The sequence below is a fragment of the Podarcis pityusensis genome (genome assembly GCF_964106645.2).
Source record: "Podarcis pityusensis genome assembly, chromosome: 5".
NCBI classification, from domain to species: Eukaryota; Metazoa; Chordata; class Lepidosauria; order Squamata; family Lacertidae; genus Podarcis; species Podarcis pityusensis.
This window is the reverse complement of record NC_138032.1, coordinates 15,225,377-15,252,957: the sequence shown is the minus strand read 5'-3', so window position 1 is coordinate 15,252,957 and position 27,581 is coordinate 15,225,377. Positions and strand designations below refer to the sequence as shown.

Here is a 27,581-nt window from a genome sequence, read left to right as displayed (position 1 = left end):
ACATAAAGTACCTTTCTGGATTGCGACAAGATCTTTAAAGAAAATAATTTATAGACTTAATAGGTCCTGCAAAACATTCAAGGCAACAGGTGGGATTACTGGAGTTTAAAAAAATAAAAATCAATTTTTTTAAAAAAAGGTTGGTGCATACCAATAATTTTTGACGTTTTGCCAATGATGTACAGTTCTACGGTTGGAGTTGCTGTAATTGCATTACATGACACACAAAGCTGGCCTCTACCTCATGTGATACAAAAACAGATATTTTGTATGGTTTTAGTAAAACAAGATGCATTTATCTGGTCACTTAGTTTACAAATTTTGAATTCTATTTATTGAAACATGACATACTGTGCTCTTAGCTTATACCTCAATTGTATTTTGTGCAGTTTTCCATTTTTCATGCATTGTAAATATCCTGTATAGATTGTGGATCCACATACAAATAAAAACAATTCTAATGTCAAGCAGTTTACGTTTTGTGTACTTTGTACATATAGTATGTGAATTGGGTGTTTGTTCAAGATATTTCTCAATGCTAGTTTTGTGCATTTGACAATGTACCATTCACTCTAGTATTCATAACGGCATAGATCAGCAGACCTGTAAGGCTGGGGACAGACAATAGTTTTAAGAGAGTTGAATGCCGTCGGAGACATCATGTTTGCACATTTCAGTTACCCCATGTTTGCTTCTATTCAAAGAGGTTTTTCAGGTATTTCAGTTAATGTAAATAACTGTACAATGAAGGCAAAAGTGGCTTGAATATAAATATCATGAAAGGGGATTCCCTTTCAGTTCCGTGTGTGTGTGTGTGTGTGTGTGTGTGTGTGTGTGTGTAGTATTCCTTTTCAAGAAAACTAGTTTATTTCTTTCATTCTTAGTATGTGACAGCAAAAAAAGAATTGTATTTCCTGCAAGTGTGTGTGTGTGTGTGTGTGTGTGTGTGTGTGTGAGAGAGAGAGAGAGAGAGAGAGAGAGAATTAAGACATTTTGACCCAATGACAACTGTCCTTAATACATTTTTAATAATACTGCACAAATACTTTGTTTCAAAGAAGAAACACACCTTTCTGGCTATACATGAATCTGGCAACTGATCAGTAAGTGGAATTCTGGCCAGGCTGGCAAAATTCTGACTGGCTGTCAACGCTGCTCCTCTTACATGTAATGGGTTGGAGCATTTTTTATTATTATTACATTCTCTGAGTAGGGAATGATGCAATTTAAAAGCCAAAAAATAGAATAGATGAAAAGCACCAGCAGAAAATTACATAAAAGAGCATTAAAAAACTAAAAGATTGAAATGAAAAATGCCTTATATGGCAAGGAATGAAATGTATATGTTGTTCCCTTATACATGATGGGCTGGCTTTCTGTGCAGGTCCATAATTGCATAGTAATCCAAAGTACTGCCTTCTATGTGTGAATGAGCCATCACAGACTGAAAAACAGCAGCAGGAATTGTATAAGCAGCAACTTGTTCACCTGTCAGTCATCAAGTGTTGAGTTCTGCAGCTCTCAGGTTGGTCTTGGGGCTGGGGGAACAGAGCCCTGGACGTTGGACTTGAGGTCGATCTCTAGTGGCATCACTGATTGTGAATAGTTCATGTCATAGGCACATACATTGTGTGAACCAGCCCTATGTACAGTACAGCAAACTTAACTCTCCTGGGCTTGGAGCTGTGTACTTAATCAGTCTAGAGTGCAGTTCCAGAAAAAATCCACTAGTGGTCACTGCAGGCATATTTTATCAGTGGAAAGAAACCGAGATGTTCGTCTGCTGCACTTTCTGCACGAAGAATATTTGAACGTTTGAAGCACCAGAAGAAGCAGATTCTCTTTAGACTCTTCTCATTTGTGATTCAGACAGCCAGGATGTGGAGTGAATTTTGTTCTATTATTACAGAACTTCTTCATGCTAAATTAAAATGCATATTAAAATAGTATGCTTTTAAAAGAATTTATTGTGAGCATCATAAATTACACCTTGCTTTTAAATGCATTGTTTCCATATAGCTGTGTTTAGGATTGGCAGTTGAGCTGGCATCTTCATCATACGCCAGGCGCCAGACAGAAAAGGTTGTTCTTTAACCAGGCCTTCGGCTGGTTAACATCTGATACCCTCTTAAATTTATGTATGGAAAGGAGGGTGGTTATCGGTTTGTTTTTGTTCTTGCTTTTATTATGCAGTTTGTGCTTTTTATCTTGTATTTTTGTGTTGTGAGCCACCTTGGAATCTTTAATTAATAATAAAAATCACTTAGATTGGGCGGGGGACCTGTGACCCTCCAGATACTTGCTTCCCCCCCCTGATATGGGTAAGGCAATAAAAGTGCTGAATTAGAGTTTGAAATTAATAATAAAGTGGATGATGCCCTACCCCTAAAAAAACCACCTCAACCTGATGAGACGGATGCTGTTAATGAGTGGTTGGTTTGTGGATTCAATATTCAACCTGTTTGGAATGAGTTTGTACCTTTACCTCCCTGCCAAGCATCCAGCTTGCAGTAATTTTTTTTTTTTTGGGGGGGGAGGGAGGTTCTGGCAGGCCAGCTGGCATCTACAATAAGGTATGCATTTAATCATCTAAGGATGCAACCCCCCCTCAGATAGAGGACACCTCCAGAATGCCAGTGTTTTGCAGGAGTGATACAGGTACATACTGAGGAATTTAGGCTGCACACGTAAAGTGGATTAAAACACTGTTGCTCCACTGTGACAAATCCACTTGGAAAAACAACAACAGACTTTTTGTGGTCAGGAGACTGATGGAGAAAGGCATTTAAAACTGTGGAATGAAAGAATGATCAATATCATCCATAGTAGGCCTTGTTGGGCATCTGCCGAGGCCCACGCCCCTTGCAATGGGGCCACTGCCATTCATGGGATCTTCCTGGTCTTGCAACTTTCTCTCTAGAAAAAAATAAATCACTGCCTCTCATTCTGGGACAGAGCCAAAAGAGCTTTGCAAAATCTGTCCTCACACTGCAGTGGATGGAGTTTTGCATTTATTTAACTCCGTTTATGAATCATTTCCTATAAAAGCTCTGGAGCCAAGTGAGGATTCCCAGGTAAGATCCTCCCTCTATTGTGTGGGCAGGTAATCCCTTCCCCTACCTGGCCTGGTCTCCTTGGCAATGCTTCCCCCAGGTGGGATTGGACAACTGACTGAGGTAGGCGGGGACCTCCAGGTATCCCACCTGAGGGAAGGCAAAGCCAAGCCTATGCTGATGGGGCCACTCCAGATCCAGGGCTGCGCACGTCCACGCAAAGGGCGCCCCCCGTTTTAAGCGGGGAGCGGTCATTCTGGGACAGAGCCAAAAGAGCTTTGCAAAATCTGTCCTCACGCTGCAGTGGATGGAGTTTTGCATTTATTTAACTCTGTTTATGAATCATTTCCCATAAAATATCTCAAAGCCATTTCATACACACAATCAGCAAGCTCCCCGTACAAAATTTCATATATAACAATTACAAATACTTTCCTATGCAAAAATCATTTCAAATTCAGTACAGACATCGAAGGCTCTTCTGTGTCACACGGAAGGCCTGAGCCCCTATCTGTGTTGTAGCTTCTTCTGGCTTTTTTTTTTTAGTTCAGTAGGCTAACTTCTCCCATTGTTTAGTTGGAGAGATATTTTTTTTAAAGAAAAGAAGGGGGGAGGGAGATGAAACACGCCCTTGGCATTTTGCATGACACCTCCCATCAAGCTGTGTGGGACTGGGCTCCTCCCAGAGGCCGAACTAACTGATGTGAGGCATCTTTGTATCCTCCAGCCCATCATCACATCAGCCTCCAGTCCTCTCTGCTGACAGCTCAAAGGCAGACCCTGCCACTTGTTGCTCCTCAGCCTCTACGCTTCTTTGACTCTTGCAGCAACCCTCAGCCACCTTCTTCTCTTAAGCTGCTGGGTTGCCTGGCTCACCGGCCCGGAGGAGAATCATGGTTGCCACCTGCTTGCACCTCACGGGATTTGTGGCTAGCTTTGTCGGCTGGATTAGCTTGATTGTGGCAACCTCCACCAATGACTGGGTTGTGACTTGCGGCTATACCATCACCACCTGCAGGAAGATGGATGAGCTGGGGTCCAAAGGGCTGTGGGCAGACTGTGTCATGGCAACGGGCCTCTATCACTGCAAGCCGCTGGTGGACATCCTCATCTTGCCAGGTATGGGCTATCGAAAAACTCCCAAGGGCTGCTTGGGACTTTATGGCAGATTGAAATCAACAGTGCGGCTCCGATGGCTATTTGGTTGCATTCATGTGCAAGGTGCTTTTACAGAGTAACAAGCAAAAAATAAATAAATGAAAAGTCTCTGTCCCAAGGATCTTACAATCCACTGCTGGGAAAATAACAGGGACTGGAGGGAAAGAGGATGGGAGGAGAAAGTTAATCATTCAGGGAAGTTAAGAAAGTTAAGTTCTACAAAATGGGGAAAGTGTGCTGGTATATTGACTTTGGTAGGTGCAAAATCTGGCTAAGAAATTATTAGCTTTTTTTTTTAAAGAGAAAGTTGCTTGGGTTCAGCTTTTTCTGAAAGTTTGACCAGGCAGCATTGGTCTTTAATCTTGTATGTTGTGGTTAGGGAAATGCACTCTGTGCATGCTCAGGCAAGCAGACGGTTATTATTTTGCAGAAGTGGAAATCTTGGAAACTCCACAGACGAAAGATGGATCAGCATATTCTTTTACCACCAAACCCCACTCTGGTTCTTACAGTTCAGTCCCAAGTATACACTAATTGGCTTTAAATTCCACTGAATTCAGTGAGAGTAATGATCAAATAAGGTACCTCACATCTGGATGCTGATAGGGGCATCTCCAGGTTTAATTTAGTGGGTATGGATGGTTGAATTCAAACTGAGGGCTTCTGAGCTTGCACTCTGTGCTATTACGATGGCTGTGGTAGAAGATATTTAAATGTCTGCAGAAGAGCAAATACTGGTTTTGCTCTTTTTTGTTATATTTACATGCTGCTTTGACATTCTTTCTTAAACCGATTGGTAGGAGAGACAAAGGAGAGGGCTGCTTCTTCACACAGCTAGCAATGCATTTATGCAACTTGCAGCCACAAGGTGGTGGTGACGGTCGCAAGCTTAGGAATCTTTAGGAGGAGATCACACAAAATTCACAAAGGGTTAGAGAAGGGTTGTGGTGGATCAGTGAGAGAACATGCCGCGTACGCAAAATGTCCCAGGTTCAATTGTGCAAAGAGAAGCCCTTGTACAAGGCTTCCACCAAAGGGGTTCGTTCAGGACAGAACATCTGTTTTGCATGCAGAAGGCCTCAAATCTAATCCCTAGCATCTCCAGGCAAAGCTTGGAGAAATCCCTGGTTGATACACTGGGAGCTACTGTCACTGGGGCAATACTGAGCTAGCTAGACCAGTGGTCTAATTCAGTATAAGTCTGCTTGCTGCTGACTGACTACCAGTCATAAGGCTGATGTTGTTGTTTAGTCATTTAGTCGTGTCCAACTCTTTGTGACCCCATGGACCAGAGCACGCCAGGCCCTCCTGTCTTCCACTGCCTCCCGCAGTTTGGTCAAACTCATGCTGGTAGCTCCGAGAACACTGTCCAACCATCTTGTCCTCTGTCGTCCCCTTCTCCTTGTGTCCTCCATCTTTCCCAACATCAGGGTCTTTTCCAGGGAGTCTTCTCTTCTCATGAGGTGGCCAAAGTATTGGAGCCTCAACTTCACGATCTGTCCTTCCAGTGAGCACTCAGGGCTGATTTCCTTCAGAATGGATCGGTTTGATCTTCTTGCAGTTCATGGGACTCTCAAGAGTCTCCTCCAGCACCATAATTCAGAAGCATCAATTCTTCGGCGATCAGCATTCTTTATGGTCCAGCTTTCACTTCCATATATCACTACTGGGAAAACCGTAGCTTTTACTATGCGGACCTTTGTTGGCAAGGTGATAAGGCTGATATGCAATCTTAAAGTTCAGAGGCACAATGCTCTGAAGAATATGAGCTTACGGGGAGCAACAATGGGAGAGGCCTGCTTCTTGGTTTCCAGGGGGCATTGGACTGGCCACTGTGAAATAGGATGGTGGACACAGCCAACCTTTGGTCTGATCCAGAAGGCCTTTTCTTATAATCATACTTTTTTTGCTGTGCTGATAATGGATAGGATTAGGGTGATGAGCATGAGCCACCTACTATAAGCTCAAAGACGAGAGGAGGTTTGAACCAGAGACCTTCTGGTTCCACACTGTTAGCCCCTGCATGCTGTAAGCTCTCATGGGTGGGCAACTTGTAGGCCTGAAATACAATATGAGGAGCCTATCTGTGCAGGGACTCATGCAGTTCATCACTGCGTTAAAAGTTCCTTGCAATGCTTGCATGCTAGTGCAGTGTTTGAAAGAATATAAGAAGACTGCTTCTGGATGTAATCAGTGGTCTGGCTTCATGTGTTTCCCAGTAGGTACGAAGATGCCTCTGGGAAGCTCACAAGCAGTCTATGAATGCCTCTCCTGCTGTTATTTCCTAGCAATTGGCATTTAGAGTGCCTCTGAAGCTGGGAATCCCACATTGCTCTCATGACCAGCATCCCAGCATCATTTAAGTTGTGCACAGAGGCTCCTTGCACACACAGTGTTCCTCTTTGCCAGCCTCTAGTTTGCTAACACGATAGGGCACACAGTTTGACTGCTTAACGTTCACCCAGTGTAAATGTCAGCAGAGGAATTGTGGTCCATGATGAATCCGAAGACCATGGGTCAAAGAATGCCTCCTGTTGCACCGTCCTGTGTTGCTTTCCAAACTATGTGTCTGGCTACGGTGTGTCACACGAACGTTCCCCACGCTCCTTCCGGGGCTGGAACCTCCAGTTTCCTAGTAAAACTGGATTACTGTGTCGCAAAACGATGCATGTCTAAAATGTGTGTCACCAACATGAAAAGTTTGGAAAGCTCTGTTCCGGGCCTTGTGGTTTTATGCTTGCTTCCCATAGGGAGCTGGTTGGCTGCTGTGAAAACAGGCTTGATCGGTCAGTGGACTGATCTAGTAGGCTCTTCTTATGTCCTTAAGCATCTTCTCTGTTATTATTTTTTTTAAAAATAATAATAATAATAATAATAATAAATTTTATTTATATCCCGCCCTCCCCAGCCGAAGCCGGGCTCAGGGCGGCTAACAACAATCAAATAATCAAATAATCACACAATCTAAAAATATTTCATTATAAAAATTAATTAAATCAAATTGATGGCAACCAATTAAGCAAAGTTCTGTGCAGGTTGCCAGAGGAGGGAGTCAGGCTGCGCCCTGATCAAAGGCCTGGCGGAACAACTCTGTCTTGCAGGCCCTGCGGAAAGATGTCAAGTCCCGCAGGGCCCTAGTCTCTTGTGACAGAGCATTCCACCAGATTGGAGCCGCAGCCGAGAAGGCCCTGGCTCTAGTTGAGGCCAGCCTAACCTCTCTGAGGCCTGGGACCTTGAGGATGTTATTATTTGCAGACCGTAGGTTTCTCTGTGGGGCATACCAGGAGAGGCGGTCCCGTAGGTACGAGGGTCCTAGGCCGTATAGGGCTTTAAAGGTTAAAACCAGCACCTTAAACCTGATCCTGTACTCCACCGGGAGCCAGTGCAGCTGGTATAGTACCGGATGAATGTGATCTCGCAGCGAAGACCCCATAAGGAGTCTCGCTGCGGCATTCTGCACCCGCTGGAGTTTCTGGGTCAGTCTCAAGGGCAGCCCCACGTAGAGCGAGTTACAATAATCCAGTCTGGAGGTGACCGTCGCATGGATCACAGTGGCTAGGTCAGGGCGAGAGAGATAAGGGGCCAACTGCTTAGCTTGGCGGAGATGAAAAAATGCCGCCTTTGTTATAGCTGTAATCTGCGCCTCCATAGAAAGGGAGGTATCGAAGATTACACCCAAACTCTTAACGGACGGTGCTGGCACTAATTGCACCCCCGCAAGAGATGGGAGTTGCCCCCTCAATCCCATATCGTCCCGCCCCAGCCAGAGGACCTCTGTCTTCGAAGGATTTAACTTCAACCGGCTCCCATGTAACCATCCAGCCACAGCTTCCAGACATCTGGTCAGTGTGTCTGGGGCCGAGTCAGGATGGCCATCCATCAACAGATAGAGTTGGGTGTCATCAGCATACTGATGGCAACCCAGCCCAAAACTCCGGACAAGCTGGGCGAGGGGGCGCATAAAGATGTTAAAAAGCATCGGGGAGAGAATCGCACCCTGAGGCACTCCACACACCAAGGAGTGGCGCGATGACAATTCCCCCCCAAGCGCCACCCTCTGTCCCCGACCAGAGAGAAACGAGCGTAGCCATTGAAGGACTGTGCCCTGGATCCCCACGTCGGCAAGGCGGTGGTCCAGGAGTTCGTGATCGACCATGTCAAAGGCTGCTGACAGATCTAGAAGAATCAGCAGCCCTGACCCGCCTCGATCCAGCTGCCTGCGGAGATCATCTGTTAGGGCGACCAGAGCCGTCTCGGTCCCATGACCAGCGCGGAAGCCGGACTGGAATGGATCCAAAGCAGATGTTTCATCCAGAAACCTACCAAGCTGTTCAGCAACCGCTCTCTCAATCACCTTACCCAGGAATGGAAGATTCGAGACCGGGCGGTAATTGGATAGATCTGAGGGATCTAAAGATGTTTTCTTTAAGAGCGGACGCACCACTGCCTCCTTCAGTTCCCCTGGGAATATCCCGGTGCCAAGGGACAAATTGATAATATCCCCCAGGGGGGCCCGCACCTCGTCTGGACACGCTCTAATCAGCCAAGACGGGCACGGGTCAAGAGGACAGGTGGTGGGCTTTCCAGCTTGGAGGAATCTGTCCACATCGGCTGGAGATATCCGGTCAAAGTGGTCCAATACTGGACCCGAGGACAGTCGAGGGGCCTCCAGTTCCTTTATTGTGTCCAAATTGGCAGGGAGGTCATGGCGGAGCAACAGGACCTTTTCCGCAAAAAAGCTCGCAAATGCCTCACAGCTGTGTGTCAGATTGTTATTTAAATTTGGCTGTCCTTCAAGGGACGTTAAAGACCGAATTATACTAAATAATTGCGCCGGGCGAGAGCTAGCGGATGCAATGGAGGCCGAGAAGTAAGACTTCTTAGCGGCCTTCACTGCCATCTCATAGGTTTTCATAAAAACCCTATAAGATGTTCTTGAGGCTCCGTCACGGGCACCCCGCCATACTCGCTCTAGCCGTCTGAGGTCCCGCTTCATTTTCCGAAGCTCCTCGGTAAACCAGGGAGCCCGGTTTCTGCGGGGTCGCAGAGGGCGCAGACACCTAATATAAATGCTCTTTGCTCTTTGCTTTCTTTTCTTTTCTTTTTTTTAAAGGCAGTTGTTGGCCTTCATTGACAACATTGCTGTAGCAGTGGATCAGACCAAAGGCCCATCTGGGCCAGAATTCTGTTCTCACAGTGGCCAACCAGATGCCCATGGGAAGACCACAACAACACTCTCCCCACTTGTGATTCCCAGCAACTATTAATGGCCTTATCCTCCACAAATTTTTCTAAGCTCCTTTTAAAGCTATCCAGGTCAGTGGCCACCACCACATCTTGTGAAGAGGTACCAGGGTCAAGCCAGGACATTTTGCTGGTTGAAGGAAAAAAGAAAATGGCGCTCCCCCTCCTCTTTCTCTTCTTCTGCAGTCCTCACCACAACCACTGCCCCCCTCACAGCTGCCTCTTCGCAGTGGTAGGGAAGTAGAAGGAGGTCAGGGAGGAGTGGGTGGGGGTTGGCAGGGGAATGGGCTCCTTGGATCTGCTGCCTGAGGTGATTGCCTCACCTCGCCTCATGGCTGGCCCGGTTCTGAGAAGTAGTTTGTTTTGTCTATCCTGATTCTTCCAACATTCAGCTTCATTGGATAGCTCTGGGTTCTGGTATTATGACTTCACAATGCTACTTGTGGACCTTTCAGATGAAACTACAGTTTCCAGGATTCAGAGCAGGCTTCCTCAACCTCGGCCCTCCAGATGTTTGTGGCCTACAACTCCCATGATCCCTAGCTAGCAGGACCAGTGGTCAGGGTTGATAGGAATTGTAGTCTCAAAACATCTGGAGGGCCGAGGTTGAGGAAGCCTGATTCAGAGTGTGTGTGCGCTTTACCGTAAATGTATTGTATGTAGCTGCTGTGGCTTGAGTGCTGGGAAAATGTAGCATCGCTGCAGTAGAATGTCTGGATACACGCAGCCCAGACTTTGGATCTCTTGCAGGTAAGGAGTAACAGTTGCTGTGCAGAAAGCGAATTGTCTCAAAATACTCTTAGGAGAGTTTGAAAAGTCAAAATCCCAGGCTTTGTTTTCTCGTGGACACACCTGTGGAGAGCTTGCCATTTCGTTTGCTTCAGAAGCAGAATATCACACACACCAGCTTTTTTTTTTGGAGGCCCCTCGTGCATCACCAAGAAAAGAGGCCGAAAGAGCATGGCAGATTTGCATAAAATTTGCATATGCAAATTAGACACACAGCTTCACATTAATACATAATTGTTATAAATTGAAATGTAATGCACCTCATTATAGTGGTGGAGCAGATGCCTAAATCCAGATGCTAATTGCTGATGGACAACTTCAAGGCCCCTACTTGCCCTTCTGAGGGTTTTTTGGCTTCGTGTGAAGCAATCATTTAAAGCATGTGAGATCCCCCCTCCCAAATCCTGGGAACTGCAGCTTACCCCTCACAGAGCTACAATTCCCAGCACCCTCAACAAACTACAGTTCCCAGGATTCTTTTGTAGGGGGAGTCATGCCCTTTAAATGAACACCATGTGTGCAGCCTAAACCTTCAAACCATACTTGAACTGATCAGCCCTTCAAACAGAGGAGTCCTTCAAATAGAGGGCTGTGCTCTGCAAAGGAGGACACATGCCCATTACTCAAAGGGCATGGATGAGAGGAAGGGGCGTGCATGCATTCCTCTGTGTAAATGGATAGCCGTCTGGATAAGGCATCTGAACTGTCTCCAGGTTTTCAGATCTCCTGTATGAATATACCTTACTGCATCTTGTAGGAGGCACCTGAGTTCTGAACGCTTTTTCCTTCTGGCAGGGTACGTCCAGGCATGTCGGGCTCTGATGATTGCAGCCTCTGTTTTGGGACTGCCAGCTGTGTTCCTTCTGGTGACTGTCCTGCCTTGCATCCGGATGGGCAACGAACCTGGAGTGGCCAAGTACCGGCGTTCCCAGCTGGGAGGAATCCTGCTAATACTCTTGGGTAAGATATGGGCACAGCCTGGCTCACTCACTTGCCATTGACGCCAGCCTAATCTGCAAAAGGCCAAGTTTTCCAACTGGGGGATGCAGTAGTATTTCAAGGTTTCCTAAAGGAAAGCCTGACTTTGTAGGAACCTGGGGAGAAAGATAAGGACTTTGCAAACATTACAGAACCCAGACTCTCAGAATGACCTAGAGGGTCCATTAAAAAAAGCGGAGACTGAAAAACAGTACACACTAAGGCAGCCTCCCCTAAGCCAGTGCTCTTCAGATGTTGCTGGACTACAATTTCCATAATCACTGAGCACTATCCATTCTAGCTGGGGCTGATGGGATTTGTAGTCTAGGGTTGCTAGACCTGCAGGACTGACCTGAAGTCTCCAGGGTTACCTTGCCTCTTCCAGGTGGCAGAGGAAGGGCTTGAATCTTCAGGTGGAAGAACGTGCCTTAAATTTGTCTGTTTGTTGAGAAGACTACGTGTGCAGCTTGCAAGCTTCAGCATGGCTGAAGCCAGCCTCAACTTATTGCATAGACTCTCTAAAGCAGCAGTTCTCAGATGTTGTTGGACTACAACTCCCATCATCCCTGAGCTCTGGCCTTGCTAGCTAGGGGTGATGGGAGTTGTAGTTCAACAACATCTGGGCACCCACAAGTCGAGAAAGGCTTCTCTAAAGGGAGGGAGGGTCTTGCCCTCCTTGCTCCCTGTCCATAGTCGCCTACTTGTTATCAGAGGCCCAGAATCCACATTCCTTTGTAAGAAAATATGAAATAACGTAAAACCATTTTTGCAGGCAAAAAACAAAAACAAACAATGTGTGTGTGTGGGGGGGTGACAAAAAAAATTCTGCACTGGGGTACCACCTGACCTTCCGACGCCTCTGCCCCCCAATTAACCTCCATCTCCAAGGCTCAGTGATGGGAGGGAGAGCAGAGGAAAATCACCAGGGCCTGCTCCCAAATCTCAGTTTGGGGCCTTGAAATCTCAGGGTCTGAGATACTCCTGACCTCGCAACCCTATTGTAGCCACATCTTGATGACAGCAATTGGGGAAGGCTGCAGGAAGGCTTATTACTATTCCCCTGCCCTATCCCAGGAGCAGCTAACATTTTGCAAACAGAGTGCAAAGGCCTGGTTCACAGCTGTGGACCTTGCTGCTATAAAACCCTGGAGAGGGAGACTTGTCCCTGTGTGCCCTCCACAGCTCTGCTCAGTGTGGCAGTGGCTTGGAGCATCTCTCAGTCCAGTCTATGTTTCCCCCCCTTGCAGTGGGGTGGAAGACCCAGTCAGTATCACCCTGATAACAATGAGCTCCACAGTCTTCTCCAGCACCTGCGTATTCTCAAGGCCTCCTCATCTCCTAACAACAGGCCTCGGTGTCTTGTTTTCACCCGCTTGTTTAGCTGAGGGGGAGGTGGGGGGCGGCTGAGGAGAGAGCTGCCTCTTTGTGCCGTCCTGCCCTGAAGTCGGCTCTCTCCTTGTGGCAGCCAGAGCTGACATCATGCCTTATTTATAGCAGGCGCTCTGTGCGGTTCCCCCCAACACGCCAGGGAGGCTAAGCGGAGACGTGTCCAGCTGCAGTAGAGGCTTCGAGTTGTCTGCAAGCCACACCATGTAGGCAATAAAGCCTAAAGAGTGGTAGGAATTGCCAGGCAAAAACTGGTGGACTAGTTTCTTGCTGTGTCTTGCAGAGATGGACCTAGGGTAGTGCAAAGTGCAATGCAGACTGAGGAGAACATCAAAAATATCCAGGGCTTGGCAGGCCCATAGTTAATGGTGGGCTGCCCCCTAAATATTATTTGCCCCCCCAATTTTCTTTCACAAACACATACTTAAACAAGCAAGCAAGCAAGCAAGCAAGCAAGCAAGCAAGCAGGAAAGCCTATGTTCGAAAGGTCCCATTGTCATGCTTTTTCCGCCTCCTTCCTCCTGCTGAGGGAAAAAATTCCTGGACTAGATAACCCATGTGGTTCCCTCCAACTTTGCAATTCCATGATATAGTTGTCTCTTAAGCCAATAGGTACCATGCATTCTCAATGTCTGCATATCCCTTCCTATTGATAGCAAGCAGGCAACTTCACTGTGTTCTTTTCAGTGTCTGCTTAAAAACATTCTTGTTTAGGCAAGCCTACCCAGAGGCTTAGAAATGCTGGTGGGAATCAGTATTTTAACTTTTTGTATATTTTTAAGTATTGTAATTTTTTCTTGGATTTCATTGTTTTATCTTTTTGTAAACTGCTTTGAGGTGGTGGACTCTCCTTCCTTGGAGGTTTTAAAGCGAAGGCTGGATGGCCATCCCTCATGCACAAATGATCTGGTTGAGATTCCTGCATTGCAGGGGGTTGGACTAGATGACCCTGGGGACCCCTTCCAACTCAACAGTTCTGTGATCCAGTGAGGCATCAATTAGTCATTGCCTGTACTGAGCTAAATGGACTCATGGTCTTAACAGCGGAAGGCAGGTTCCTCGGTTCCTATGTGCTTCTACTTTTGTTGTAAGCCATGCTGGCTGCTGTGCGAATGGCAAAGAGCACAGCATATTAAATATTTACATAGTGCCAGCCTCCTAACCACGGTTGGGAGATCCGGCAGCAGTGCATCTGCTCCAGGCCACAGCAGAAGACAGCAGGCAACGCAGAATAGTTGTTGGCGGCTTGCCAGGAAAATAGCAAGCTCTGATCTTCCAGCTGATTTAATGACAGCTGAAAACAGAGGTTGAAAATCATAGCAGAGGTGCCCACCCTTCCATCCTGCTTGATGGTTTTTAAAATGCCCCCTGTAACCCTGTTTGCTCATCATATCTGACAGCATATTGGAGTTTTAATACACCAAATGAGGCTGGAAACAGAGAAAAGAATTTTCAAAGTGCTTTAGGCAGTGTGGAATGTTTTTTAAATGGTTTGGAAAACCACAATGTCAGGGAGCTTCCATCAGTACTGGAGGGGGAGAGCGAAAGCCAGAGGGATTCCAGAGAGCGTCCAGGGATCGGGAGGAGCAGCCCATCTTCTGGGGAAGAGAATCAGCGTAGCACCAGGGGAGAAGGGAGGCAGCTGGGGGAAGTGGCGAGGCGGTCCCATGACTCCTTGCCTGGGACCAGCGGGGAGAGTAGGGGTCCTCTCTGCCCACGCCCTCCCTGCGCAGAAGGCTTCCGCGCAGAGAGGGTAGGCGGAGACTAGGCGTCAAAGAACTTCTTTGCTGGAAGAAGTTTAAGAAACGCCCACTCACGGATTCTGCCAGCGATTGAGTCAGCCACGGGTGAGTGGCTGTCCGGACAGAAAAGGTTCACTTTGGCAACCCAGCCAGGTGTTTGCACCCAGCCGGGGAGATAAGCACCGGCTTACGCACGAGCAACCCCTAGAACCATTACACACAATATGATTGATCAAAGGCAGCAATGAGGCATAAACAAATATGCAGTAAGGCAGGGGGTAACCAATGTCGTACCACCCAGATATTTTGGACTAATAATAATAATATTTTATTTATATCCTGCCCTCCCCAGCCGAAGCAGGGCTCAGAACGGCTAACAACAGTAAAATAATACAGCATTCTAATATCAATTCATTATAAAATCAGTTCAAATCAAATTAATGCAACCATTGGGCTAGAGTTCTGTGAGGATTACCAAAGGAGGGGGTCAGACTGTACCGTGGCCAAAGGCCTGGTGGAACAGATCTGTCTTGCAGGCCCTGCGGAAAGATGTCAAATTCCTCAGGGCCTTAGTCTTTTGTGACAGTGTTCCACCAGATCGGAGCCACAGCCGAAAAAGCCCTGGCTCTGATTGAGGCCAGCCTAACCTCCCTGTGGCCAGGGACCTCCAGGATGTTTTTGTTTGAAGACCGTAAGGTCCTCTGTGGGACGTACCAGGAGAGGCGGTCCCGTAGGTACAAGGATCCTAAGCCGTACAGGACTACAGCTTCCATTCGCCCCAGCAAGCATTGTCAAGGATGATGGGAGTTGTAGTCCCCAACATCTGGAAGCCACCATTTTGGTCACTCCCAGTCACTTCCAGCAATTATTCTGCAAGCTTTTTTGTAGGGATTTTCCTTTGCGTTCAACAAGCTTTCTTCTCTAACAGACACATTTTTTTGGGGGAAAATTTGAATGTGAAAAAGATGCCTTTAATGGGTTTTGAAGATTAAAAGCCTTTCCACAACAGAGAAATAAAATAGGTTCTAGAATATCTAGAGAACAGATATCTAGGCATGTCTGATCAGTGCAAGGATCTCCACTTGCGCAATAGGACTTTCTGCCCTCTCCTCTCCCGTGTGCCCCATGCCCTCTCCAAATCCTGCTCTGAAGTGTTGGGGAAAACCCAGAACAGATTTAAGGAGCATGTAGGGTATGCAAACCCTATACGTGAGCAAGGTGAGTGAGAACTAGTGTGTTCATTTCCACCCCTCATGCCAGCAGCTCAGTTGCCAGAAGTGGCTTGCTGGATGGGATGGGATGGAGCTGCTTTGCTTGCTTCCCAGCAGCAGGGGGCTTGCTGCTGGTTCCCAGGAGGGAAAGGGGGAGGGGAGGTTGGTGTGGTGTAAACATGCTGGCAAGAGCACTTGGTTGGCTCTGCCCTGTGTTTGCACAGCGCTGACCTCCCTGCAGCCTCTCCCTCCTGTGAGCCACACAATGATGCACCTGCCAGGATGCAGCAGAGCAGTTCTGCCTCACATTGCCCTCCAGCTCATGCTTCCAGGACCTTGTGACAACATTTCTTCATGCCATTGGTGCCAACATGCACCACAGCTGCTGATTCCTTCCCAGCACCATCTCCTAGGCCATCTAGGCAACAGCAGACCCTCTAAATGTCCCTGTTTCCCAGGGACAGTCCTGGATTTACAGAAGCCGTCTGGGTTTCTGATTTGATCCTGGAAAGTCCCGTTTTTCCTTAGGACGTCCCTATTTTCATTGGGAAAATGTTGGAGGGTTTGGGTGCCTGCTCTTCTGCTCCTCCACCTGATAAAATTAGGGTTAAAGGTAGCCGACAGGTAGGAGACAGTGTGTGCTTGGTTCCAGTGTTTGTTGTGATGCTCACAGCAGTTCCTCCACCTTGCAAAAGTGCCCAAAGGCCCCCTAAGGCTGGTGTCCCCTTACCTGATGCAACCCACTCTCACACGGTAATAGCCGCCGCCATTTTGTGTCACATTTTCCCACCGGCTAACTAGTGTGTTTGTTGCTTTTAAACCGAACTTTTGTCCCTGTTTTCTTTTCTCCATTCCCTCCCTCTCTCTCTGTTGTGTAACCTCAGCACTTTGACACTGCCTCAAGACATCTTTCGATGTGGTCTCTGGAACAAATGTAGCTGTACCAAAGTTTTGTTGTTATTTGACTGATTTCTCAGGGACCAAATCCAGCGCCGCTCTCTTCCACAGGAAATAAAAGTATTGCCCAGTCTGATGATTCTCAGATGTGGAAGCCGTTTTCTTTCCCTCTTAAAAAGCGTGGTTTTTAAGATGCATATTATCTTTTGAGGGTCTTATTGCCTTTGATTCCTGTGGCTTAAACAGGAAGTGAAGGTATTAGGCACTTTGCCAGGCCCTTGAAGACTTAAAAGGAAACCATTCCCATCCCTGAATTGCTACATGAGAAACATCTAATATTTAGAATACTGTGCACAGTTTGGGTTACTCCATATCTTTTTCCGAGGGGTGATCCACCTATTTTAGTGTACTAATTTGATCTACTGTTTTGTGATGTATTTTCTGTTTGTTTCACGGTTGCAATTTTATGTTGATTTTGTGCTGCCCATTTCCGTGATCCTTTTCTTAATGTTGGCGGGAGATGATTTTTTGCAAATAAATGAAAGCAACCCTATATCACAGCACAGATATCACAGAAAAGAACGATTAAAATTATGACATGTTTGCATGATGTTCTATGCTCCCTGCTGAACAATGATGATCTTTCTCTTTCCTTTTCCCCCAAATATTTCCCCAGCTCTGTGTGGCGTTGTGGCTACGATTTGGTTCCCCGTGAGTGCACACCGTGAAACCATGATCATGAGCTTTGGATATTCCCTTTACACGGGCTGGATTGGGTCCGCTCTTTGCCTTTTCGGTGGTTGCATCATTGTCTGCTGCTCTGGCGACGCGGAAACATTTGGCCAGAACCGTTTCTACTATGGGTCAGGATCCAGCTCCCCAACCCATGCTAAAAGCGCCCATGTATAAATGATCCTGAGACTTCCTGCGCCTTTATCACCAAATGTTTCAAAACGGGTGGATGGGTTTTCTTTGTGCTCCAGGTGTTGCGCTTGCTTGCATCTTTGTGCACTGGTTGACCTCATCCCTTGCAGAAGATTCAAAGAAACAGTGTGATATTTCTTAAGCAATAAACTCCACCGGTTTGCCTTAATAGAAACCTGTAGCAAAAAAAAAGACCAGGTCAGCCCTTATAAAAGTCTCACTGCCCAAGGCTTATATATTCACTGTTGAAACATTAAGTTTTCCCCTCTTTCCTCCTTCTCCCTCAGTCTAGGAAGGTAGTTAACAAATACACACTTGGACTGTTTGAACTGCCAGTCTTTTTCTCAGAAAAAGTGACCGACTACTTCCTCTCCCTACTTCCCCAGATCCAAGGTCATCTTTGGGGGCAAAGTTACAACGAAAGGGAGAGGAAGACACCGTACTTTCCCATCTGCACAAATGTTTTCTTTTTCATGAGATTAGGGAGTAATCCCTTTGCTTTCTCGGCAAAAGTTTTCAAGGAATTTGATCACTTTAGTAACAGTGTTTTTGTCTAAACGCATCAGTATGAAGGAGATGAAGTGAAAAGTTTCTAATTGCAAGGTAAATAACAGAACACTTGTACATAGCCTTAAAATACCTGCGATGGGGCTGCTCCCCGCAACCTCCCCTTCTTTTGTACAGGTTTGTTGCTAAATGTAGTTTATTTTTATTTTTTACTTTGTTCCAATTAATTTGTATTCTGACATGCACTATTGAAGTGGAACTTATCTTAAAAAATTACTATAATCTATCAGTTGCCAGTTCCGTGAAAAAATCCAATGAATACTGATGATGCTTTTGGTCTTTAAGTGAAATACTGTAAAATACACAGAAATAAATGTTGAAATTACTAGTTTATTTTCTTCTCCTTGTGCTTGTGGCTCTCTTATTGTCCTGTGTGGTTTTCACTCCGTCTTTCTAGTAGATTTGAATGTGTGTGTTGTATAGCTATATATATATATATATATATATATATATATATATATATTTGTAGGAATAATGATGATAACACAAACAAGAGCAACCTGAGGCACCTTAAAGACTAGCAAATTTAGTGTGATATATGTTTTAATGGACCCTGAGATTCTGTCCAGTTTGAACATTTGACCAAGTGAGGGATAGCCATCAAAGCCAATGCTCCAGTGAATTTGCTAGTCTTTAAGGTGGCTCTTTACTGGTTTTACTGCAATGAACAGAACTACTTCTCTGGAATTTGTAATTCTAATAGCTAAATTATATAATAAATTTAAACTCATACCATCTTCCTTGTGCACAGTTAAGTAACCAAATCTCATTGATTTTAGTGTTCGCTACAGGATGCAGTTGACTTATGTCACCCAAGTCGGCTGAAAAAATCTCATTTCATTTCACTTTTAATTTGTACACCGCCTTTCTTTATTACTATACACAAGGCAGTTTGCAGCAACAAAATATGCAGCAAAGAACACCTTATAATAATCTGATCCAATACAAAAAGTTATGATAAAACATAAAACTGTAAAATGGAACAATTTGATGTCAAAAACGGCAATATCTTATATCAAATAAAGTAAGATGCAGAGTTTAAGATAGGCACATTGGCACTGGGTATATTGGCACTGAATTGCCTTTTGCAATCAAGCAGATTCCGAACAAAATGCATGTTTTGTCACTCACTGTAATTTGTTGTGTCAATTTCATATTGTTTTCTCATTCTCCTTCTCCCTCTTGACACAATGTTCACAATGTGAACTATCATTCCACAGATCCTTGGCAGAACATTTGTGCGCATTACATCATAGGCTCCGCGTACAGTTACTTGCTTTATGCCCCGTAAAGAAACAATAAGCGCTGCCATTGTGAGATGTGGGCGCCACAATGGAATGTGTAACACACAGATGTGCAGCTTTGTGAAAACTGGCCTGAGATTGTGGACGGTGTTGTTTTTATGCATGCTGCTTTCTGCTGAATGGATCCCATTCAGATGGCTGGGACGGGGCTGAGCCAAAGCTGTAACGGGACGCATAAGCCGCAAAGTAGCTTGGGAATAATGGAAGCTCCATCTCTGATCATAGACAAATTTCAGAGGGCAATTGGAGCAAGAGACTCCACAGCTGGAATTCATTGACAAATTTGATTGCATTTGTTGATGGCTTCAGCAAGGAGCATATGCAGATCTCTTCTTTCTCACATGGCAGGGCTGTGTTGTTTTTTTGGATATTGCATCCAAGTTTAGTGCTCCAACAAGAGTTTCACATGCACATGCAATGCTAACAGCAAGTGTTTGGATTCTGTGAAATGTTCAGACTCGGTGTGTTTCGCATTTCCATTATTTTACTAACCTGGCTTATCTTCCAGTATACTTTAATGTGTATATGAAAAGCACCTGTGGTCTTGAACCAGGTATTTTAGATGAAAGGGAAAGGTGCTCCCCTGAGCTTTCCTGAAGGGAATACTACTGGGCTGGCCTGCTCTCTGCTGGAGTTCAGCACTACCTTATTGGCTCCCTGGAGGGCAGTACTGAGCTACCAGCTCAATAGGGGTCAGGTGATACAAGGCACCAATAGGGTTCCACCTAGTCATATAAAGTTGCTAACTGAGCTGCTGCTCTGCCGGACCAACAAAATGTTTGGTTACAGGTGTTCTCAAACAGCCTGAGCCTTCTCAACTTACAGTCTGATTACCTGATAGTATAGGTGCAGAAATGCAGAAAATCTTCCCTCTGCAATGTGACATGAGGTGGTAAAATGAGCAGTGGCTTCTCTAGACATCCCAGCCAGTGTGACATAGTGAGCTGAGTGCCAGACTAAGACTGGGGAGACCTTGCTTCAAAACTCCATTAAGCCAAGAAGTGGACTGGGTCACATTAAGAAACTGAGGTAGCTCAGCTGGTTAGAGCATGGTGCTGATAATGTCAAGGTTGCAGGTTTGATCCCCATATGGGACAACTGCATATTCTTGCATTGTAGGGGGTGGATGAGACTGGGGACCTTGGGGTCCCTTCCATCTCTACGGTTCTATGATACTAACATTGAACAAATACTCTCTCTGCCTATCCTACCTCACAGGATGCTGGTGAGGATAAAAGAGTGAATGAGAAACCTTGCAAGGCATCCTGAGCTCCTTGGAGGAAGGGTGTCACACGGTCCAGCTACACCATGGCCTGTGAAATGGAGACTGGACCAAACAGAGTATCTCCTTCTAGTTTGCCCTTCCCCTCCCACAACCTTTCTGCTGCTAAAGTCTTTGTTTTCCTTGGCTGCCTCCACCAAACAGCCTACGTTTCTTTGCATCTCCTTGAGAAGACCTCAAGGTAGTGTGGAGTTTGGCTTTTAAGCGTGCACTGGGGTAAAACCACAGGCAAATGAAGAGCACAAGAACGAACATCACTGGCAGACTTCACAATGGACAAAATATGGGGGCAAGCAAGAGTACCACTTTAAACTTTCCGAACAATTAAATATAATCCTACAGTCAGTATTCAAAAAATATGCAAAGTATTTTCCACACACTCATGGCGTGGATTTTATTTGCACTATTCTCATTGCTACTTCTCTTGTTGACTGTCTTTGTTAGGCTCCCCACCCACCAGCCATTTCTCTCCAATGTCTGAGTTTATTTCTGATAATGGGAGCCTCACTGAGGGAATAGGCCCATGGCCTGATCTCAAGGCATGCAATATGGGAACCTTGCTGAAGCCAGACAGGTTTGGGTGTGGTCAGTGGCTGGACGGGAGCCTTGATATAACTGCAGTAAATGAAGAAGTAGAAGTGATGTTGGGGTACAGGCGGCAGATAGGGAAGCAAAGATTCAGCACAACTCACAGTATTGGCCTCCAAATTGGACCTCCACCCCCAACTGTACACATCAAAGGTTACCATCCCCTGATCATTGGCTATGTTCATGTTTTCAAGTCAGATCAGAGCTAGGTTTTTTAGAGTGGGGTGTGGGGAATACATTGACACAATATTTCTCATGACACCACAGCATAGATGTGGATTGTGGCTAATTCTGTGTGGACACAGCTTCACAAACCAGTGGTGGGAGCACACTGAATGAAGAGTAAGTGGGAGTGTACACACAGCCTGCGTCACATCTGATGCCCTCTGGCACAATGGGTCAGTGCATCTGGCTAATAACCAGGGATGGTTGTGGGCAGGGGTCCCTTCCACTTCTAAGATTCTATGATTACTCCTTCCAGATAGCGATCTATATTTTATCACTCTCCCACACCTAGCAGGATAATGCTGATGGCCAGCTTATCAAGCAATACCATGCACATTGCAGGAACTTGCCACCTGGTATACAGGTCATCCGTAGAGCGGACTCTCCCATAGCTCCTTCCTTGAATAAACAGGACATTGACTCTTCTGCCTTTGAATTGTCCTCCTCTGGGTTCTTGGGTGCAACATCCACATGCCATGTAAACTCTGTGTTGTGGAAGTTTATGGATTGTCCATGCCTGATGTATGCATAGGGGGGTGGCATGGGAGTGAGGATAATAGCATTCTCTACTGCAACAAAAGCTGACCGCACAAGGGTGGTACTGTGTTCGGCAGGCTATAAATAGTGGCTAGCAGTAGGTCACATGGCTACCCCCAAAAGCTATGTAAAGGTTTAGCAGCCTGATGGGATCACTGAGAGGCATTGTCTTTGGGCAAGAAGCTCCCTTGCTCTCCAAGTGGGTGATGGGGGAGAGGCAGAGTCACAAATGCCAATGGTTTCAGCAGCAGCAGCAGCAGCAGACCTCCTCCCCCTCCCCCCTCCCTCCCCTCCAAGCCACTAATGGTGCTAGGCAGGAGTGACTCTTACGCACTGTCTGCAGCTTCAGCTGTGGATACTCTGGAGAAGGAAGACATTCCACGGAGTTTGTTGGCCTCGGAGAAGATGAAATACAAAAGGGGACATTGTGATCAGCTATGAGGTCAGCTACTGCCGGTGAAAGAGCATGGAGTCAAATTTGCATCGAACGTAATGTGTGACTTTAAATCTTGCAAGCTGCCGCACCAGCAGAAGCAGAACCAATTCGAATGATGGGTTCTTTTCAGCATAAAAGGCACGCCACGATCTTAATTATGCCGTTGCTTCGTGGTTCTTATTTCTTTGGGATGAGATATGCCCACCAAAGGGTAGGAAATTACATTTGCAATCTGCAACATGGCCTAGCTTACCATGTGGTTTAATCCCTCTTTCCGGGATTTATGGAAATTCCTTCCCATAGGTGTGTCACTGGGCACCTTCACTGTACAGCTTTCATCATATGCTGAAGAATAATAAAATCATAGAATTGTAGAGTTGGAAGGGACCATGAGGGCCATCAGGTCCACCCCCATGCAATGCATGAATCTTTTGCCCAACATAGGGTTTGAATCCAAAACCTTGAGTCTCACCCTGTACCTACTGAGCTATGTTTCTGGGAACACCTCTTTGCCCTGGCGTGTGACACCCTAAGGCCCCTGAGTTTTTGAGACCTGCCCTATTCCTTCTTCTCACCTTCCTTGGATGTTTTAAAGCAGTGGTTGGATAGTTATCTGTCATGTATGATGTAGCTGAGATCCCTGCATCTTTCCAACTCTGCAGTTCTATGATTCCTGTGACCAATATAAGCCACCTTCTATTTTCTAAATTGCGAATGCAGAATTTTATGTTGTTGTAACCCACTTTTGGACCTGCTGGTGAAGGGATAATGAAGAATAGCAATCTAAGTTCTCCAGTTGCCCGCCCTTCTGTAGCCGAGACAGCAGCACGCACAAGAGGGGAGGTATCAACAGGCTTGGGAGAACGCTGCGGGTGTGTGGAAGTAGAAAATATATTTGGGAGGGAAGCTCCCGGAACTGCCTAAGTTAAGGGAAGCTTGAACATACCCATTGGACACAGAATGTCACCTGACTATTGGAGGGAGAATGAGAATACAGTGGTACCTCAGGTTAAGTACTTAATTTGTTCCGGAGATCTGTACTTAACCTGAAACTGTTCTTAACCTGAAGCACCACTTTAGTTAAAGGGGCCTCCTGCTGCTGCTGCGACGCCGGAGCCCGATTTCTGTTCTCATCCTGAAGCAAAGTTCTTAACCTGAAGCACTATTTATGGGTTAGCGGAGTCTGTAACCTGAAGCGTATGTACCCTGAGGTACCACTGTATATGGGAAATTGTTGGAGGGGCAAGGAATGGAATGAAGTGATCCTGTAAAAAGGGCATAGCTGAACAGCAACACTGCAGCATTTTGTTGTAGGTTCTGTTTTTTAAACCATTCCCAAAGATTCTTTGAGCTATGTCAGTTAAACTATTAAAAATTTGATACCAGTTTAATGTAAGCAGAGAGAGAGAAAGAGAGAATAAAAAGTAGACAGAGGATGAGAGGAATGCCCCTAAAACTGAGTCAGCAGTCATTTCCCCCCATGTTTTATTGTGTAAACGAACAACTATCCACCCCCACAACAATGCAAATAAATTTCAAAATCAGCCCATTTCAACTGTTCCTCTACAAAGGATTCCCCCCCACCCAAGCTCTTAAGGCAAAATTTGTTTACATTTAATTCATTTTAGCATTGAAAAATATCAGACCTTCAGATACTGGCAAGTTAAACATATATTTGTATATATCAGCATAGAGGCTGTGGGATTCCTTCCCGTCTCCCCTCTTTTTTTTGGTTTAATATTTCATTTAAAAGGTATGGACAGTTCAGTTGAGATGTTTTTTCTCTCTGGCTTTCTTTATAAACCCCTGTTTTTTATTTTTTGTAAATATAAAGGCACACAATGAAGCTTTATGCATCTATTAAAATATACACATTTGGTAAATTTAGATTTCTTTTCCATGTGTCAGTAAGTCAACATACTTATATTTATATATATTATATAATAGTCAACAACACAATCATTCTCAAAATAAAGGTCACTCCATTAAGATATCTGCATAAACTTCCGTCATGACACACCACAAAAGCCCATTGCATAGTGCACCAATGGGGTTCAGGAACCACAAAAAATTAAATAAGTCAGAGAACAAACATGTTGTTTCCCTTTTAAACAAATACATCAATTTCATACCAGAACTGTAGAGAATTGTTACAGCAGGAAATGCTACCTGCAAAAAAATAAATAAAACACAGTTGCAACTTGGACAATCTAGAAACCAAATGAAATGAAAGCAAGAAAGATTTGAATGTTGAACACAAATGCCATTGTTACGTCTACACACACACACACACACGCACACAGTGACAGTCTTTTGCAGCAACAAAGCTTGAGTGCAGGGCCTTGTAATAACATAATTGTAGTGGCCCCCTCTTCCAGTCCACTTGTACCCTTTGCAGATACAAGGGCTTCACAAGCTCTCAAGGGCCTTCCATTTGCTTTCATAGAGGGAACAGCTTGGAATGTGCAAAAGGTTGTATGCGTCGAGTTACTGTTCACTTGTTGGGATGTGTGGAGCCCTGTCCATCCGGGTTGTGGAAGCTGTGGGCCTCCAGATGCTGTTTCAACTACAACTCCCATCATCCCTGACCGGTTGCCCCATAGAGGCAGGGGCTGCTGGGAGCTGTAGGCAAACAACATCTGGGAGCGCCAAAGTTTCCCATCCCTAGTTAAAACTCCTGAGGGCCATTCAGCTCTCACGGGCGACGCACTGCTTGATTTCTCGTCACTTAGCCGCTGAACATGTGAAATGGCTCCATCGCAAAGCATGATTTGAGACTGAGCTGAGGTGGAATTTCCACCCGTGCTGTTTGGCCAGCGATAGCTGATGCTCTGAGTTAACTGAGGTACGTAGCAACAGTACACTTTCACGATTTTCTTCCAGAAAGAGCAGGATAGGTGCATCAAGATGTAGCTATGTTAGTTTCACCCCAAACCTTGGCCTTGTTGTTGTGTCTTTAATAGCTGCAAACGGGGCTTTTCACCCCAGCCGGAACTCGAACTCAGTTCTGGCACCTCTCAGGTGGGCACCCTTGCCATTATAAGAGAACACTCAAATTGGCTTCCATCTGTACAATGATGTCACAACAAGCTGCATTGTAATATCTCCAAATGTTTTTCTCATTCTCTTGAAAACACTGCATTCCAACCTTCCATCTGTACAATGATGTCACAACAAGCTGCATTGTAATATCTCCAAATGTTTTTCTCATTCTCTTGAAAACACTGCATTCCAACCCTCACCTCTGTCCCCCCCACCCCCCGCCCCAAACCAGTCTCCTATTTTATCATGCAGGAAAAATGTCCGCTGTGTACATGCTGTGGTTGGTTGGGAGACTTCATGTGTCAGCACCTCCCATTCCACTTGGGTGTCTTTGGGTCAGTCGCTGCCTCATCCTAACCTGCCACGCAGGGTTGTGGTGAGGATAAAACAAAGAGAGGGGAAAGTGTGTATGCCACACCTGGGATAGAAATGCAATCAATAAACGAATGATTCCCTGACCAGTGGCCATGCTGTTTGGAACTGATGGGAGTTGGGAGTTCAACAATATCTGGAGGGCTGCAGGTTCGCCACCCTGATTTATACCGAAGACGCTGTGGCAGCAAGAAAACACATTTCAGGCTTATCACAGGAACAGGAAATGTGTATCCACTGGATGATTTCTATTTAATAATAATAATAATAAATTTTATTTATACCCCGCCCTCCCCGGCTAGAGCCAGGCCAATAAAATTATAGTAAAAACATAATAGGAAAAAAACCAATTTAAAATACAGGTTAAAATGCAATTTTAAACGCAGCCTCATTTTAAAAGTAGCCCATAGATCAAAACCATAAGGGGAGGGAAACATAAGGGTCAGACTGAATCCAAACCAGGCGGAACAGTTGTGTCTTGCAGGCCCTGCAGAAAGATGTCAAGTCCTGCAGGGCCCTAGTCCCTTGTGACAGAGCGTTCCACCAAGTCGGGGCCAGTACTGAAAAGGCCCTGGCCCTAGTTGCGACCAATCTAACCTCCTTGCAACCTGGGACCTCCAAAATGTTGTCATTTGTGGACCTTAAGGTTCTCCGCGGGGCATACCAGGAGAGGCGGTCCTGTAGGTAATCACATGTCAAATTTAAAAAGGCAGTGTCTAATAGAGGTTGACCCTTCCAATGTGCTTTTGCTGCTCATTTCATTTGGGCTTCCGTGGGACAAATTCCCAATGAATTTCCTGTCAGGGGTGGATGTATGGGTGTGCAAACAGGGGGCGCTGAGCCAAGAGGGCACCATCTTTGAGAAGGAGCCGGAAGGCTCTGACAGGGTCCTAGAATGCTCCTGCCTCCTTCCCAAGGCCTAGTTAGCGCTTTTCCAGCTTTGGAAAAGACGTCAGAGGGCTCCCAAAAACCAAGCTGCCACTAAAAAATCCCAGTCAAAGCATCTATTAGTCCTGGGATGAAAATTTCCATTGGCGCCAACAGACACTTTTCATCTGGGATCAAAGCAACTGGGGTGGGGGAAGGAGGTTAACCCCCTTTTCCACACACAATGGTTTTGATCCTGGTTGGGATCCATAACTATTTGAATTTTAAGAAGCTTTAGGTATGTTAAATGTCCTTGCACAATTAACATGACATCTGGTGGCTCTGCATCCCAACAGAAAAATCGGCACTCAAATATTTTGCGTGAATCCAATCTGAATTTGTGCCCTCCTGGTACAAGAGAGATCAGAGAGCTGAATTTTAGAAATGTTGTGTATCATTGTGATTATACAAAAGAATAAAAAAAACCAGGTTTTGAACTGCGCATGTTTCTCTCTGCTGAAATAAAAAGTATTCACGTTATTAAACAGGGTTTGTGTTGAAGCAGAACTGGAGTGCCCTTGAGTGCAATATAGGCTTTCTTGCTCCATTAAGGGGGCGGGACCTTCTCTTCAATATTCCCACTATAGCAGTCTGATCATTATAAGGAGTGTGAAAAACACACCAAATCACACCTGAACCCAGTGAACTAAATTTCATCTCCATTCTGACATTTGGTTTGGCTTGTTACGAGTTCCATGATCTCTACAACATAATCCCTCATGTGTATGTTGTGGGTTAACTTTGATTTCCTGGTATATATGAAGGCACTCACCTAGATTATGATATAAACATTACAAACAGCAACAGCCCTGCACTACTTTCCTCCTCACCCCCTTTTAAAGGAAAAATGTTGCCAGTGCATCATGATTTTGCAAGAAGTGACATAAAATGGGTAAAGATTTTATTTATTTACTTCTAC

The 27,581-nt window shown here is 45.5% G+C and overlaps 1 protein-coding gene across 1 annotated transcript; it reads left to right on the top strand.

Moving 5' to 3' along the window:
- Positions 1 to 3,773: 3,773 nt before the first annotated feature.
- CLDN11 (claudin 11) lies at positions 3,774 to 18,282 on the top strand. The gene is made up of 3 exons (XM_081008334.1): positions 3,774 to 4,172; positions 11,040 to 11,204; positions 17,135 to 18,282. Exons 1-3 carry the CDS (start codon positions 3,947 to 3,949, stop codon positions 17,365 to 17,367), a joined length of 624 nt encoding a protein of 207 aa, XP_080864460.1. The 5' UTR covers positions 3,774 to 3,946; the 3' UTR covers positions 17,368 to 18,282.
- The last annotated feature ends 9,299 nt before the right edge of the window (positions 18,283 to 27,581 follow it).